This window comes from Coccidioides immitis (assembly GCF_000149335.2).
Source record: "Coccidioides immitis RS genomic scaffold supercont3.3, whole genome shotgun sequence".
In the NCBI taxonomy this organism is placed as follows: domain Eukaryota; kingdom Fungi; phylum Ascomycota; class Eurotiomycetes; order Onygenales; family Onygenaceae; genus Coccidioides; species Coccidioides immitis.
In genome coordinates this window covers 3,648,604-3,663,044 of record NW_004504308.1, presented here as the reverse complement: position 1 = coordinate 3,663,044, position 14,441 = coordinate 3,648,604, and the positions used below count along the sequence as shown (strand labels likewise).

The window sequence follows — 14,441 nt, the reverse complement described above, 5'->3', positions numbered from 1 at the left end:
CTGGTTGGCTGAACGAACGCAGTTGATGTCCATCAATATCTGTATCTCAAATTCTAATATCTCTTTGTGTGTAGCTACGAAAAAGGAATGGATAGATGATTGCAGCTGGCCTTTTTTGCCAAGATGGACCGCGTACAGTATCCTGAGCTCAATCACACCGTGTGATGATACAGCTGCCTGTACGGAGTACCTCTGTAATGAAATATAAAATTCAAACCAAAAGCTTACAAACCGACATTTGAAATTTATTTCCCAGTCACTAACTGATCCCTCAAAACTCATTTCCATACTCCCTAACATTCCCTAAGCTCCTCCAAACTCTAACCCCTAACCCCTAATCCCTAATTTCTAACACCTCCTAAGGAGTACTCTTACCCACCTAATACCCTAACCTTCCCTGATAACCCCTCTATACCAACATAACTAGTTAACCGGCCGTCAGCCAGTCATATTATATAATCATGTAATATTACCAGTATTAACTAGTGATCAGTAATTTTACATGGTCTGATGAACTTTGCTTAGTCACATGGTGTGATGAGCTCAGGATAACTACTCCGTACCGTGAGTTGACCTGTATCCTGAATCTCCGCCTGTGAGCTAAGGGGCCCCGGCCGGCCAATCAGCCATGATATCCAACGGGAATGCAGGGCTCGCTGCAAATGCCACGCGGCCACAGGGACAGATGCACCATGGAAATTATACATAGCCTTGTCAGATGAAATGCAATGACAACAAAAGAATACGTCCCCAGGTAAATCGATGCCCGTTGTTCTTCAATGAAGTTTCCTATCCTTGTGTTATTTGTATTCGCCTCGCTAGTCTTTGCGCAGGACGAGTGGGATGACTTTTACAATAACTTCGCCACGGATCTAACCCCTCTGCTGGCTTTATTCGGAGAGCAGGTCACCAAACAGTTCCTGAGCGAGTCAACTTCTCTTCTAGATAACGTTATTTTCGCTGCTGCCCCGCTGGGCATCCTGACGGCTGTTGTATCTGTCATCCGGGTCTGCGGAAGCCCATCACTCCGAGCGTTTATAGGACGAGCGCAGGAAGGCCGAGGAATAGCTGAAGTAGAACTTTGCTCCTCCACCAGTAACGACGTATGCGAACTTTGGCACCGCGGTGGCATTGCGCGTGTTTTTGGTAGGCCAAAGATCTTGGAGCTTATTTACGACAAGAACAACGGAGCATTTTACGACTCCAGCGGGTCACCGTCAAAAGCTCATCTTTTCCCCTCGAGGGAATATTTTCAACAGAAAAAGCTCGAAGCTGTTGGCGGGCGTGAGGTAGACGATGGGGATACCCAAAATTTCACGGATGAAGATCCGCTTGAAAAAGAAGAAAGTACTAGTTTTGAGCCCAACCCTAATCTATCGCTCAATATTGGCATCAAGAAACCGCCTGTGGTTTGGCTTCTAGCTGCGGCATTTAGCGGATGCGTGTTGCAGACGGGAGTTTTTGGATTTGCCGTTTGGATCACTTACTTTGCTAAATTTAAAAAAGATGAGAGACCTATACCATCTTGGGCATTTCCTATAGCATCCGCCGGGACTGTCCTCTTGGTAACGGGTATGTTCCTGTGTGCATGGCTTATTGAGACGACGACCGAGGAGAAGGTTTTCAAAAAGCGAGTGCGAATGTACTGGTTACAGCAAGGTGGTCAAACAATCGGTGACCAAGTTTTCGATGCATTTGCCCATTCAGCAGATTTGGATGAGTATATGACCTCATGGAAACGAGAAGGGCCAATTACTCGAGCCAGGGAGGGGCTTGTGTGGCTCGCCGTTGGAAGCACATCAGTCGGGTTTGTTCTTCAATTTGTCGGCCTGCGAGGTCTCCATTCGTTTGTCGCATTGTTTCAACTCGGAGCAACAGTGATAATGGCCATCGTCCGAGCCGGACTCAGATCCCAGCGCCTAGGAGAGGGAAGGAATGAGCTACGTGATTCCGGCAGCTCTGTCAACGGACACGAATTGGACTGGTTTGCTCACCGCGTTGACCGGCAAAATTGTCCTCAGCGATTCTTGGAAGGCACGTGGGAAGTGTACCCGACAGTCCCCAGGTGTCCGAACGAGGATCCTGGCGAAAACAAGATACAGGTCAGCGGACTATACGGTGTTGTCTTGGAGAGCGGATCGGAAACCATGAAATCGGTGATTAAATGGATATCTAGTCTTCAGTCGGATGGTACAGAAGCCAGCGAAAACCCACATATTGCTGCCCGGATTTTATATTACAGAGCTCGACTTTCTCGCTTAACCCAAGAGCAATCCACTTCCCTCCCTGAAGAGTGGCAAATAGATGTTCGGAGACACGCACAGAGTTTAAAGATTGCTCTCGAGGACGTGGCGAGAATCATATTCTCTGGGCGGTTCCAGTTGAAGCAGGGCTGGGAAGATATTTCGGCGATATTTTGGACGGTAGATATTGTCACCGAAAGCCCCGACGAAGGTGTACGACCTATCCATGGCATCATCAAGCGCGTAAATGGTGCTTGGAGAACCGATTTATCCGAGTTGGAAGCCATTCTTGGATTATGGATTTGGTCAATACGGAATGGGTCTAAATACACAATACCAAATCCGGATAAATTCTTCGCTCTCGTGAGGTCGTGGGATGAGGTTGAAAGAGTTAAGTTGGACCTATTAACATGGGTTTCGGGTTCTCTAAAGCGTGATTTTGCCGTATGGGAATGCTACGACCCGGAGTTTGATATAGCTTGCCGGGACTTAGACCACCTCCCAGTGCTCTCAGTACCTCTTTCTATTCAAAAACGGAATTCATTGTACGGATATAGTCAGAGCTTCAATTGCAATGCAAAGGCCTTATATGTCTCAACAAGACATGGGTTGCCATTGATGTGCGCGCAGGATATATTTACAATCTTTATCTGCCGGGTGGTGAATGCAATTCAAGACATTTCAGACTTTGAACCTTTCCTTGAGGCTGGTGGCGACACAGTCCGTTCACAGGATGGTAGCTTTCGGCTTGTCAACCGGCACATTGACTCGATTGCTGAGGCGTTTAGAAACGCGGGTCTTGGTTCTAGCGAAGATGCTTTGACGAGTATGATCCCAATCCTACGAGCTCATTCTCTGCTTGTCATACCAGAAAATATCAAAACGTCTGTATTAACATTGGCGGCCGAACGGAGGCGAAAGAATGATTTCGTTAATGCAGAAGATATGCTTCGTTGGATCTATCATAATTTGAATAATGGAACGCCAACAGAACAGAAGGTTCTGACAAGGGAGCTTGGGGAGCTTTATCGCCGCGCACTGCAGGCCGAGGACATCAGAACACGGAGTTTTGGTTATAACGGTATTCTTAAAGTATTGGATACCTTTCAGGGTTCTGAAAGGGTGGATGAAATAAAGCAAAATTATATATGGGCTGCGGTTCAATTTGCCTCAATAAACCAGGATCTGACATATAGAGCCGCCCTTAGCAAAGCAATGAAACGCAATCTGGCCGACGGACTAGACAACATGAGCATATCTGCCGCGCTCAAGTGTGAACCTTTTTATCCAGTGTGCTTGATAATCGCAACAAAATGGCGTGCGGAGGTTTGTGACCCAATCCCGGACCTAGATGTGCCTCCTCTGTGCCTTGCCGCACGGAGGGGATGCTGGGAATTGGTAGAAGACTTGCTTAGTCTTTCTTTTGATATCAATGCGCAAGATCAAGAAGGCCGTACAGGAATGTTCTTTGCTGCCCAATGGGGTCACTACGACACGGTGCGTTGTCTTTTAGACTATAATGCTGCGCTGCGCCCTAACAACCTAAATCAATCGCCGCTTTGGATCGCCGCGGCAAACGGACATAACACGGTGGTGGAACTCCTTCTTGAGAATGGCGCAAATCCCCTGCAACAGGACATCGGGGGTTGTTCCCCACTTTGGATTGCGGCGGCCAACCAACATGAGGCTACGGTAAGAATGCTTCTTGGTCGAAACGCAGACGTCAATTCCCGAAATATAGACCGTGATACTCCCTTGATGGCGACATCGCGGACTAGATCAGAAGCTGTCCTGTCTCTGTTGTTAGATTTCGGCGCCGATATGAACGCTAAGGCTAGGAACGGGTATAATGCATTATCCTATGCTATATCTTCAAAATGCATTGAAAACATATCCCTGTTTCTTGACAGGGCCTGCCATTTGGAGGACCGGAACGGTTTAGGCTGGACCGCATTACTCACAGCGGTGGGAAGCTGTGAGCCGAGTGGAGAAATGGTCGCGTTCCTGCTTGACAAAGGGGCTTATGTTGAGGCCAAAGACGAGCGCGGTAGAACACCGTTGCTGGTGGCAGCAGAAATGAACCGTCCATTAGAGGTTATAAGAGCTTTGCTTGCGAGGAAAGCAGCTGTCAATGCCACAGACGCAAAAAATCTAACCCCCTTGGATTTTGCGGTGATCAACAGACGAGCGGACATTACACAATTGTTACTGGAGTTTGGTGCGGACACTGAATGCAAAGGGAACAATTACATGACACCATTGTTCCAAGCCGTGGCCAATGGAGATGCGGCAATTGCGGAATTGCTCCTTGAGCATGGAGCGGATCCGAGTCATCACGCGGCCGGCGTATCGGTCCTCACAAAGTCCATCGATGTAGAGCGGTTCGATATAACGGCAATGTTACTGAAAAAAGGCGCCTTTTTAGGCCACTGGTATGAAGATGTGAACGCCTACTTCTGTCGTGCCATGGAGACCCAGGACGAGGAACTCGTCCAGTTGCTGCTTAAGCACTGTAAGAACCTGCAAGCACACTGGCAAATACTTCAGAGGGCAGAGGAGATAGGCAACGAGAGAATTGTTAAAATGTTACTTGATCATGGTGTGAGACCATACCCGAAGCCTCCGGCCCGGGAGGCCGCGAAGACAGGTAAACCGGATTATAAAGCCATATAGCCGCGTGCTCAGGGCCACACAACTTGGACCAAGCTGATGGCATGGACCCCAGCCACCTTTAACAGACAGTCTGAAACCCATTTCGCTCGTGTCTAGTCAGAGGATAATTTGGGCTTGCCGACTGGCTGATTCACACACAGAAGACGGGGAGGTAGCAATCTACAAAGCTCAGAAGACAATATTCAAAGTGTTCAAACAAGCACTCGGCGAAGGCGGTGCTGGGGAATTAATCAGCTCTAAATTAACCGATGTTCAGGCCTCATAAAATACACAAAACCCTGCAGCCGAAAGTGCAGTATTCCGTCCCGCAGAAAAGTAGCGAGAAACCAAAACATCAAAAATAAATGACCCAGATTAATTTGCGAGCGGCATGAGTGAAGGTGGTGGCATGGAGAACACAATGGATTCAATGACTCATCACTGCTGCTTCTTTGCCGCAGCAGCAGCGGGACCGTTCGCTTTGTCGAACGCAGCATATGATATCTTCACACTCATTAAACCAGATATACCAATGTAGAGAATAAGAATAAGCGGAACAGATGCCAAAAGACCCATGAATATGCCTATACAAGGGTGTTAGAATAGAGCCTCCTGAACAACAAACCAGGAGCATCGAATTCTAGCTTACCTGGGCTCAGGAACTGATACTTTTCAAACAGTGGTCGGTTATCAGAGGGCTTGTCATTAGGAGATTCGGGTTCCCGCTTTAACCGGAGATGAAGGGGGTCTTGCATCCTCAAAATGTCGGACCCCGCTCCACTAGAAGCTCTTGCTGTGGTTGTGTAGACGACGCTATAGTTAGTCACAGGCAGATGATCAATAATTGTAGCGAGATATAAATCTATCAGAGCATTATTAGCATGAACAAAGAAGTATTTCGCCTGGATATACCAACCATAATCAACGAGTGTTTCTGCACGTTTCCAATCTATCGGTAGCTCGGGGAACTCTATTTTAACGATTTGTGGCCGGCCACGATGTGATATCGATGGAAAATAGTTGGCTAATTTTGTGAGCAAAAAAGGTCCCATGCCCTCTTTCAACTGCCCACGAGATCATCTGGCGATCTCCCCGGGGCTTACTTACAGGCTCCGTTCAACACGGTGGAATCGGCGCCACATCTCGACTCGAGCTTTGACACCAGATCCCCTATATCGATATCTCCCACAACTTCACTAACTGCAAGGCTGGACTTCACAGCGCTATCCTTTTTTAGGACCTTCTCGCGTAGCCGTGGTGACGATTTCCGTGACGCGTAGTCGAGAAAATGGACGCCAGGTTGGGAAACGATAATATAGTAGTCTGACGGACATGAAAGCAGCTTTCTATGTACATCATCTCGAACGGTATTCGCAGATAAGATCTGTCGAGAGCTTGTTTCAAACCTATTAGGAATGGAGTCTATCAGCGGTGCGAGCTCTTGACGAGCGAGTGAAATAGGCGGTACATACTCCTGTGTTGAGAAAAAGAAAAAAGGGGACGTGTCTCTAAATGCATCAATTCCGGCAGCGAGCCCCAGGGCCAGCAGCCCAAAGACTCTAAACCTCATTTTTGAAGCTGTGAAATGCCACGACCCTTCCTCCAGCAAATGCCTTGAGCTGTTGCAGTCCTGACCGACGCTTTAGGTGAGGTCAGAGGCCTTGGCACGAGCTCCATAGTTTTGCTTACGTAACGAATTAACTAGCGCCAGTGAACTTAAGCAAGGCATTCTAAAGATACCCTTGATGATGAAGCCCCAAATGGCTCACGGGGCATTAGGCCGTACTCCACCACAGAGCAGAGAACTACTCCGTACTCCGTACTTGATTACGTTATCCAACGAGCGAATTCCCTGGTACTGCTCATCCTTTGGACGCCAATGTGAAAATGCATGGAGTACGGAGTATGCGCGATACAGAATACTTTTGAAGAGAGCAACTGTCGCTAACAATGGCACCTCCTCCTAAACGCCGGAAATTGGCTATCGCCCCTGTCGACGAAATTGTTTTTGATAATGACGCCCGTCATGATTTTCTCACCGGATTCCACAAGAGAAAAGTACAGCGGGCCAAGCACGCGCAAGAGATAGCGGAGAAAAAGGCGAAGGAGGAAAGAAGGGAGCACCGCCGAAAGGTCAGCTGAGCACCCCATATTAATTCGGATGCAATATTCTCACCGGTGTTCTTTTCTGCGTTCAGTTGCGGGAAGAGAGGCAGGCGGAGTTCCAAAGAGCACTCGACCAGAATCGTAAACGGATGCAGGAGCTTAATGGCCCATCGGAATCCGAAAGCGAGAGCAATCCGGACCAAGACAATGATGCAGAATGGGCAGGATTCCCTGAGCCGGTGGATTACGAGGCGGAATATATCGACGAGAATAAATATACCACTGTAACGGTGGAGGACATGGATCCCTCGAAGGAAGGGATGTACAAAGCAGCAGAGAGTATCGATAGGGTTGATGAGGACGAAGAATCCCCAAAGACAACTAGTGCTGTGACTAAAACACCAGAGAAGCAAACATCAACGGGGAACGATCGCAGTCAGGCAAAGAAGAAGAAAAAGAAAAGGAAGTTTCGATATGAATCTCATGCCGAGAGGAAAATCACGAGAATGAAGGAACGGATGGGCAATCGGAAGCAGGCGAAAGCTAGACGAGCAACATGATATATTCAATTCTATAATTAAATACATATTCTGTGGTCTGGCATCTTGGAAACAGTCAGAACTTCGAATTCTCAAAGTTCAAGTTCCCCTGACCGAATGACGCTGAGATATGAAATAAACGGACGCATTAGAGGAATATGACAACAGAAGGTACGATTGAGAAAGTGTAAAGGATCGGTCGTGAAACCATTTTTGCTTGGCAAACAGCAATCCGAAGGATAAAGACGGAAGAGTTTAGATGCTATTGAGAGTAGTCTCCAAATCCTTCATCTCCTGCTCCAGTGCCTTGTACTTCTGCGATATCTCATCATGCTTTGCTTCCCATTCCTTTGCCTGTGCCTCGGCGGATTTTGCCTGGCGTTCGAAGTGTTCCGCTGTAAGCTCCGCTTCCTGACGACTGTTTGTCAAGTGTCAGCAATCGACGAACGCAACTACCTACAGGATATTCCGTATATGAATGCCAGCAAGGAAGGCCGTACCTCTTGTTTGCCTGTTTTGCAGAGGCAAAGGTCTCATCCAATTCGTTTTGTAGGAGTTCTACGCGGCTTTCAAGGGCCTTCAACTTCGCATTGTCTTGGGCACCAGCATCGAGTGCTTCTTTGGCTTCCCCCAGTTGGCCACGGACTCTCTCTATATCCTTTCCAAGCAGTTCTTTCCCCTGGGAAAGCTCTGTGACCTGCCGCTCCTGTTCTCGGTTCACGTCTTTGAGGCCCTTGATCTCTTCCCGCAACTGTGCGACTTGGTCACGGAGGTTTTCATTCTCCTCTTGAAGAGCTTTGTGTTTCTATGTTTATACATGAGTTAGCTGTGATTGCCCTTGAAAAACGGCATGTTGGTGGTTTGGGTAGCGCCGACATCCTCCCTGTAAATGACCCCGCGACCATCGACTTACCGCTAGGAACTGAGCTCCCATGCCCGACATTTTCAAAAATTTTAGAGGACTGTAGACAACACGATAGAGATGAAGAAGAGGACGATAATGGGGGGGTTATCTAGTACAAAGGTCAAGGTCTTGGGTGTCCGAATCGTTGAAAGGATAACTATGGAGTAGGGAGGAGCTACGAGCAACGGCAGACGCTATTTATGGAGCCGCCTGGGGGGCACAACATGAACTCCTGACCAGCAACGCTAATATCACGTGATGTGACCCGCTGCCCGCCACGACAACCCCGTTACCTACACTTTACCAAAAGAGGGTGGTTATGTAAGATGAGGGACTCCATCTCCCTAACGCTCACGTTACCATACTTTGGCTCTTCTCCTATCATCTTTTATTGTGCAGGACTATGTCGATTTTTTTCTCCTCTAATTCTCCCTGCGACAGTCTCCCGGCTTATACCTTTTATTCACTAGAGTGCTATCGTGGCTGGGACTGCCGGCGTCGTCCAATTGAGCTCATTTGCTGAAAGCAAGTATTTTTGAAAGAGTAATGGGAATCCTGTGATGCTCTGACAAATCTCAATTTGGATTACAGTCCTTGCATGATTCCTAAATAGGTTGCTGTGAAATTTCAGGAACGTAAGGATCCTTCAGACCAACAAAATCCCCATATGGTGGGCCGCCTGCCTTGATGTTGTCTGTTGCAGCTGTGAAGAAATATCAGAACCTTTCGGGGTCTAAGGCCTAGATTCCATTGCAAGTAACATGCATTCTGGTGGCATTTACTTAAATTATTTAAAGCAAGCATATAACCATATTGTGGTCTTTTTTCTCCGATAATTGAATCAACCAACTCTCCCAGCAGTCTTGCTTTTCAATCATCCATACATTCCTCTCAAGCCGACATTTCCTCGCCAGCCAGTACTTCTAATCAATAGCAGATTCGTCTATCTTTATTGCATTGGCATGGCGGAGGGCACTCCTTGCTGTATATGCCTGCGCACCGAAGCCATTTCCGTCGTGATAGCTGAGTAACTCCAGCCTCAACGTCTACGAAATCGACGTCTAGTTCAGAATGGCTGCCTCTGATTGGATGGGCGACAACAGAGGAAACAATGCACAAAATCGCAGCAGGGAGAATTGATAGTCTCATTTTGCTCCGGTCGTTACGAGTTGGATGGGCGTGAGCCGGGTTTTATTTCGCAAATTCGTGCAAAGCTGGTTCTAAGGTGTAGCGGCTAAACGGGGATGGATCTCCTTGGGGACAAAAATGCTCAGCACATGGCTCAACCTGTCATGATTAAGGGGCACTTACAATTTCACCTTTCGGGGCTGCACTCGCGAAGAGGATGGGAGGATGAACTGGTCGGTAATTGCAAACAGGAGCTTGTAAAGAACTTGATGGGTTTAAATAACCGTGTTGCTCGATGCCAACTAGGTATGTATGCATCATGGAGTACGGCGTGCATTGATACCACAATTGCAAGTGCAGAATTAAAGGATGCTGTTTCATTTTAAAGGTAATAGTCGCCCATGTTCCTCAAGTGGGGAACGTACGTGTTCAACATATAAAGCCCTAGGGTGAGTGGCCAGCAAGCACAGCCAGTTACGGCTGTGGGCTGCTTTGATGGAAGTACCAAGGTGGAAGAAATGCATAGTGCATGCATTGAGCTTGTTAGGAGGTGGCCGAAAGGGAGAAAGAATGGTCAGCCGGTAATCCAGGGAATATGAAAGGGCTAAAAAAAAACAACCTTGACCATATGAAGAGGGTCAGTTTGGTCTGAGCTGCTGGCTGAGGCAATATCAAAAGAGATTGTACACGGATTAACAGCAATATATAGCATCCTGTGATGGTTGATCTGATAAATGGAGCAAGAACAATATACATTCCACGCCTAGTTTTTAGCATGTTTTGAAATGTCCATTGCAAGACACTAGGCAATAATAGTTATATCATGGGATTTTAGTAGTGTCTAAACACACGACACGCTGCTCACTTTTCATCCCCCAAAATCTCTGGGCTCAAAAATTTCTGAAAGAAGTCATAATCCGGGAAGGCAGCACCAGTAGCGATGGACATCTGCGCCAAGACTATGTAGCAAAAGAACTCAGAGAAAGTTCAAAGGTCACAGATGTATGTTTAACTATAGCAGTGCCGCAAAAAAACCAGAAACCTCGTCATCAGAGTTGGGGACCAGATGAAGTAGGCATCACAAGGCAGCATACTTGTGAGGTTGCAAAGAAGCTGTTGACTCCACCACAGCAAAATCGCCATTGAAAGCCCAATTGCCTCCCGGCTATATTGTTGTTTCAAAATAAGTTAACGCACCTAGCCCCATGAGGGAGTGTCTTTAAAAGGTAGAGAAAATGACACTATAGCTTGTTGCATGAAGCTTTTGGGACACAGGATTTGTTTGTCCTTGGTGGAGCAAGATACATATCAAGGCATGCGGCTGGACGCCGAAGCCTCGTTGCAGGCTCGAGTTGGTGAGCTGCATATTATGCACTAGGGATGCTAGTCTAAATAAAGCCTAGCGCGTTGCCGCCCCAAACTGCTCTCCAACAGCTGGCCGAAAATCTTTTGGAGCGATGAGAATGTAGCAATTGGGCGCGCTGTTGTCTCTGCTACTTCTGACGATATTGGGAATCTGTTATAAACCCCCTCGACCACGCAGACAATACCCAGACACTAAGGCGGGTTGGCCTGTTAGGACTTCTGCAGCTCCGCAAGTTTCGGCGCGATGGCGCTTCGTTCCCCAGCATTTCGGAACCTCCTCGGCTTTCATACTTCGATATCGCCTGTCAAGCATATTCAAAGACGCTGGGCGCAGGTTCATGATGTCCGATTTGTTGCGACACACCAGCCAAACAATGTGCTGGCGAGATACAAAGATAAGCTCGATCAGAAAGCGAAACAGTGAGTTGCATCGTCACGCATTTTGCCATTCCTTCATTTGCGTTTTGCGCTTAGAAAGCTGACTTGCATTCTTAGGGAAGGCCATTCGTCTATATCTTCCCTAAAGGAAGCTTATCAGGACAAAATTCAAGCCGTGCGCGTAGCTGATGCTCTGCAATCGACACCTCCCCAGCCAAATCCAACGCAACCTGTTCCACCCTCTTCCTCTCCTAGATCCCGGACGACCCAGGCTTCCAGGGTCTCAAGTTCTCGTGGGAAATCCGCCACACCAGGCATTAAACCTCTGTCCGCATACCTCGACATCCAAAAAATTCTCACCCTCCCACAAAAAGAAATAGAAACCCTCTGGCGCCTAAGACACGCCCCGAACCCAAACTCAGTATGCGCGACCATTCCGCTGGAAACGTATCACAGAATCATCAAAACCGCAAAACAGAATCCCCAATTTATCTTACCTTTACCCCGAGAAATCGAAACCCCCGCAGAAGACGCGAATTCTAGCAATGGCTCTTCTACCCAGACCGCCACAGCTGCGGAAATGCACTTCCTCCAATGGGGTTTTCACCCACCCTCGTCGACTCCAACCGCTACACCCACTTCCCCTGATTTCCGAACTGAAAACACCCACACGTCCACCGTAATATTCACCCATTTGGCGTCGTACAAGCTCCACGGAGCTTACTCACAGCCCCACACAATAATAACCCACCATCTGGATTTAGCTGATGAAAAGGGGCTGGTACTCATGAACGGCACAGTGGTGCCAGATAGAGGCGTAAGCCTAGACGAGGCGAAATTGTTGATTATGTGGCTGCAGCGGTTTTATGACTGGGGTGTTGACGGAAGTCAGGGCGGCAGGAAGGGAGAGATGTTGAGAATGTTCAGTCGAGGAGATGTGGAAGGATTTAAAGTCGAGGACTTGGTCGAAGAGGTCGAAAGAGTTTAGTTAATAGGGAGATGATGTGACTTGGTTGACCTATTGTATATATACGTTTTAGGCTGCATATTGGAGCCAGGAATGAGCTCCTCGGGCTGGATATAAAAGAAACAGATCCTAAAAGATTAGTCAGGTTCTCACCTACCTGGCGCTTTACCGCTGCTCTTGATATTACAGATCATTTTTGCTCTAATATCCTCATCTCTCCGACCAGTAATATTGGGACTCTTGCCATTACAATTACACATGTTAAGGTACCTATCCTCCAACAAACATGCGGTCTACGCAAAATCAGAATGAGGGTAGAAACATGGAAGTAGCACACATTGCCAAAGGAAGCTTCAACTTGAGAACTGTAACCCAGACATCACAATCCATGGAAATTCCAAGCCCATGCAGAAAGGAAAAACCAACCCAGAAATAGGAAAGCCCCCAGTATCATCCCAAATACATACCGTCATTTGATCGTCTCAGAAGGGGAATATGTATTAAAATATTTATGGTTATGCGCCGGGTTGCGCTCTTCGCTTTTCCATAGATGTAAAAAAGAAAGAATATATGTAGTCTATCACACCCACAAGTAAATTCAAACACAAGGGTTGTATTTGAAGGGGCGTAATTTAATCCAGAACTTCATCAACAACAAAGGAGTAAATATGTTCAAAGTATCCTGGCTCTGCAACAGTATCATTATGCGAGCCATTGGGGAAGGTTCGCCAAATCTTGGTTTTTGCTCTGCAGATTTTGTAAAGTTCCGCCATGTGTGAAGCGCTATAAATTTGATGTTAGATCCGAGATAAAATAAGTTTTAGGAATGGGCTTTGGACATACGGAATAATTTCATCTTTCAGTCCACTCAAAAACAAAATTGGGATGTCCTGAATTTTGGGCAGCATATCCTCACTCGCCCATTGCTGATGACACAGTCGCGTCATATACTTTGCTGCAGGAAACACACTAGGTAAATAGGGTAAGAAACATTTCCATCACATCAGAACATAAGCGAAACATACCTAGGAATCAACCTCCTAATACTTAAAAAGGTATTCTCCAAGATCAATCCCGCAATATCACCGTGATCCTGATTTCTCGCAACAAGATTAATCGACACAGCTCCTCCTAAGCTTTGTCCATAGACTAGGATCTTGGTGTCACGCGTCTCTGGACGTTGTCTCAGATAGTCCAGGCCGGTCTGTGCGTCAATCTTCAAACCGTTCTCGTCTGGAGTCCCTGTGGACAAGCCATAGCCACGATATTCCAGCATTAGGACGTTGCAATTCAATATTTTCCCAAGAACCTCAGCAATGGGGTTGCGATGTCCGATGTTGCCGGCGTTACCGTGGAAGAGAAGTGCAGTAAGTTTAGGCTTGACATCCTTGATTGGTGGGCGGATGAAAAATGCAGACAGAATTTCGCCGTCGGGAGTGGGGATGCGCAGATTTTCAAAGTCTAGCATGCCGAATTCAGAGGGTTTGGGGACGTCTGTCCGGGAACCGGCGGGGAAATTACGGGGGTAGATGATATCGCTAAGACACGTAGTTCGTCAGGTTCAACGCCACTTTTGATGGAGATAAGAGGGTAGTACTTTTGCTTAAAGTAAAGCATCCCACTTGCAACCACTGCAAGTCCAGAGGAAGCAAGGACCGGCAATCTGAGGAACTGAACGACACTCCCAATCATGGAGCTAAAGTTCCAGGACGAAGGAGGTTGCGGGGGCGGCGTGTCGGCCATGTTCTCATGCACACGCCCGGTAACCTTTCGAACACCAAAACTCCAGTAGAATGCTCAATTGACAGTATCACACATGGCAAAGGGCAGGGTTGTCTCCTCTGGTGGAGTTGAGGGCAATAGTGCAATAAGGAGACGAGGAGGTGAATGTTGCCTAACGCGCGACAGTTGAGAATTCAAAGCTGAAGAAATAAGCAAGCACATTAAATATGTGAAGGAAGAAAAGTTCAATGCAGGTCGAAAGAGACACCCCTTAACATTCCAACCCTTGTTTGATAGCCTGAACGGCGGCATTAACCCCATGTTTATGTCGATACGCTATCAGGGGTGGATCTCTTGTATGTCACTTACGCATAAATTACGGGTATTACGTCAGGGACCTATCCTGGCCAATGGGACCTGAGAACTAAGCGCCTGAG

The 14,441-nt window shown here is 47.4% G+C and overlaps 7 protein-coding genes across 7 annotated transcripts; 4 read left to right on the top strand and 3 right to left on the bottom strand.

The window, feature by feature from the left end:
- Window positions 1–779: 779 nt before the first annotated feature.
- On the top strand, window positions 780–4,916 carry CIMG_07560 (uncharacterized protein; the record flags this gene model as incomplete). The annotated part of the gene is made up of 1 exon (XM_001240396.1): window positions 780–4,916. One exon carries the CDS (start codon window positions 780–782, stop codon window positions 4,914–4,916), a length of 4,137 nt encoding a protein of 1,378 aa, XP_001240397.1.
- Window positions 4,917–5,099: 183 nt separating this feature from the next.
- On the bottom strand, window positions 5,100–6,505 carry CIMG_07561 (uncharacterized protein). The gene is made up of 5 exons (XM_001240397.2): window positions 6,368–6,505; window positions 6,003–6,301; window positions 5,812–5,919; window positions 5,545–5,757; window positions 5,100–5,479 (listed from the first exon to the last, which is right to left on the bottom strand). The coding sequence occupies exons 1-5, from the start codon at window positions 6,463–6,465 to the stop codon at window positions 5,334–5,336; spliced, it is 864 nt and encodes a 287-aa protein (XP_001240398.1). The 5' UTR covers window positions 6,466–6,505; the 3' UTR covers window positions 5,100–5,333.
- A 305-nt stretch (window positions 6,506–6,810) lies between these two features.
- CIMG_07562 (ribosomal RNA-processing protein 17) lies at window positions 6,811–7,663 on the top strand. The gene is made up of 2 exons (XM_001240398.2): window positions 6,811–7,028; window positions 7,094–7,663. The coding sequence occupies exons 1-2, from the start codon at window positions 6,846–6,848 to the stop codon at window positions 7,559–7,561; spliced, it is 651 nt and encodes a 216-aa protein (XP_001240399.1). The 5' UTR covers window positions 6,811–6,845; the 3' UTR covers window positions 7,562–7,663.
- CIMG_07563 (uncharacterized protein) lies at window positions 7,061–8,605 on the bottom strand. The gene is made up of 3 exons (XM_001240399.2): window positions 8,454–8,605; window positions 8,041–8,345; window positions 7,061–7,958 (listed from the first exon to the last, which is right to left on the bottom strand). The coding sequence occupies exons 1-3, from the start codon at window positions 8,481–8,483 to the stop codon at window positions 7,796–7,798; spliced, it is 498 nt and encodes a 165-aa protein (XP_001240400.1). The 5' UTR covers window positions 8,484–8,605; the 3' UTR covers window positions 7,061–7,795.
- A 1,083-nt stretch (window positions 8,606–9,688) lies between these two features.
- CIMG_13326 (uncharacterized protein) lies at window positions 9,689–10,718 on the top strand (the record flags this gene model as incomplete). Its single annotated transcript, XM_004445131.1, has 5 exons — window positions 9,689–9,878; window positions 9,968–9,993; window positions 10,120–10,209; window positions 10,389–10,574; window positions 10,626–10,718. The coding sequence occupies 5 exons, from the start codon at window positions 9,689–9,691 to the stop codon at window positions 10,716–10,718; spliced, it is 585 nt and encodes a 194-aa protein (XP_004445188.1).
- Window positions 10,719–11,055: 337 nt separating this feature from the next.
- Window positions 11,056–12,463, top strand: CIMG_07564 (F1F0 ATP synthase assembly protein Atp11). The gene is made up of 2 exons (XM_001240400.2): window positions 11,056–11,357; window positions 11,433–12,463. The coding sequence occupies exons 1-2, from the start codon at window positions 11,182–11,184 to the stop codon at window positions 12,301–12,303; spliced, it is 1,047 nt and encodes a 348-aa protein (XP_001240401.1). The 5' UTR covers window positions 11,056–11,181; the 3' UTR covers window positions 12,304–12,463.
- A 294-nt stretch (window positions 12,464–12,757) lies between these two features.
- On the bottom strand, window positions 12,758–14,300 carry CIMG_07565 (BEM46 family protein). The gene is made up of 4 exons (XM_001240401.2): window positions 13,880–14,300; window positions 13,308–13,820; window positions 13,126–13,251; window positions 12,758–13,065 (listed from the first exon to the last, which is right to left on the bottom strand). Exons 1-4 carry the CDS (start codon window positions 14,023–14,025, stop codon window positions 12,915–12,917), a joined length of 936 nt encoding a protein of 311 aa, XP_001240402.1. The 5' UTR covers window positions 14,026–14,300; the 3' UTR covers window positions 12,758–12,914.
- Between the last annotated feature and the right edge of the window lie 141 nt (window positions 14,301–14,441).

Bases quoted from the DNA above. Each gene is read 5' to 3' on its own strand.
- CIMG_07561 (XM_001240397.2), bottom strand. From the start codon at position 6,465: ATGAGGTTTAGAGTCTTTGGGCTGCTGGCCCTGGGGCTCGCTGCCGGA. The intron at 5,920-6,002 runs GTAAGTAAGCCC...TCACAAAATTAG, and splicing joins CACCGTGTTGAACGGAGCCT to CCAACTATTTTCCATCGATA. The intron at 5,758-5,811 runs GTTGGTATATCC...ATGCTCTGATAG, and splicing joins AGAAACACTCGTTGATTATG to ATTTATATCTCGCTACAATT.
- CIMG_07565 (XM_001240401.2), bottom strand. From the start codon at position 14,025: ATGGCCGACACGCCGCCCCCGCAACCTCCTTCGTCCTGGAACTTTAGC. The intron at 13,821-13,879 runs GTACTACCCTCT...TACGTGTCTTAG, and splicing joins ATGCTTTACTTTAAGCAAAA to CGATATCATCTACCCCCGTA. The intron at 13,066-13,125 runs GTATGTCCAAAG...TCAAATTTATAG, and splicing joins CTGAAAGATGAAATTATTCC to CGCTTCACACATGGCGGAAC.
- CIMG_07563 (XM_001240399.2), bottom strand. From the start codon at position 8,483: ATGTCGGGCATGGGAGCTCAGTTCCTAGCG. The intron at 8,346-8,453 runs GTAAGTCGATGG...GTATAAACATAG, and splicing joins TGGGAGCTCAGTTCCTAGCG to AAACACAAAGCTCTTCAAGA. The intron at 7,959-8,040 runs GTACGGCCTTCC...CTTGACAAACAG, and splicing joins GCAAAACAGGCAAACAAGAG to TCGTCAGGAAGCGGAGCTTA.
- CIMG_07562 (XM_001240398.2), top strand. From the start codon at position 6,846: ATGGCACCTCCTCCTAAACGCCGGAAATTGGCTATCGCCCCTGTCGAC. The intron at 7,029-7,093 runs GTCAGCTGAGCA...TTCTGCGTTCAG, and splicing joins GAAGGGAGCACCGCCGAAAG to TTGCGGGAAGAGAGGCAGGC.
- CIMG_07564 (XM_001240400.2), top strand. From the start codon at position 11,182: ATGGCGCTTCGTTCCCCAGCATTTCGGAACCTCCTCGGCTTTCATACT. The intron at 11,358-11,432 runs GTGAGTTGCATC...TTGCATTCTTAG, and splicing joins CTCGATCAGAAAGCGAAACA to GGAAGGCCATTCGTCTATAT.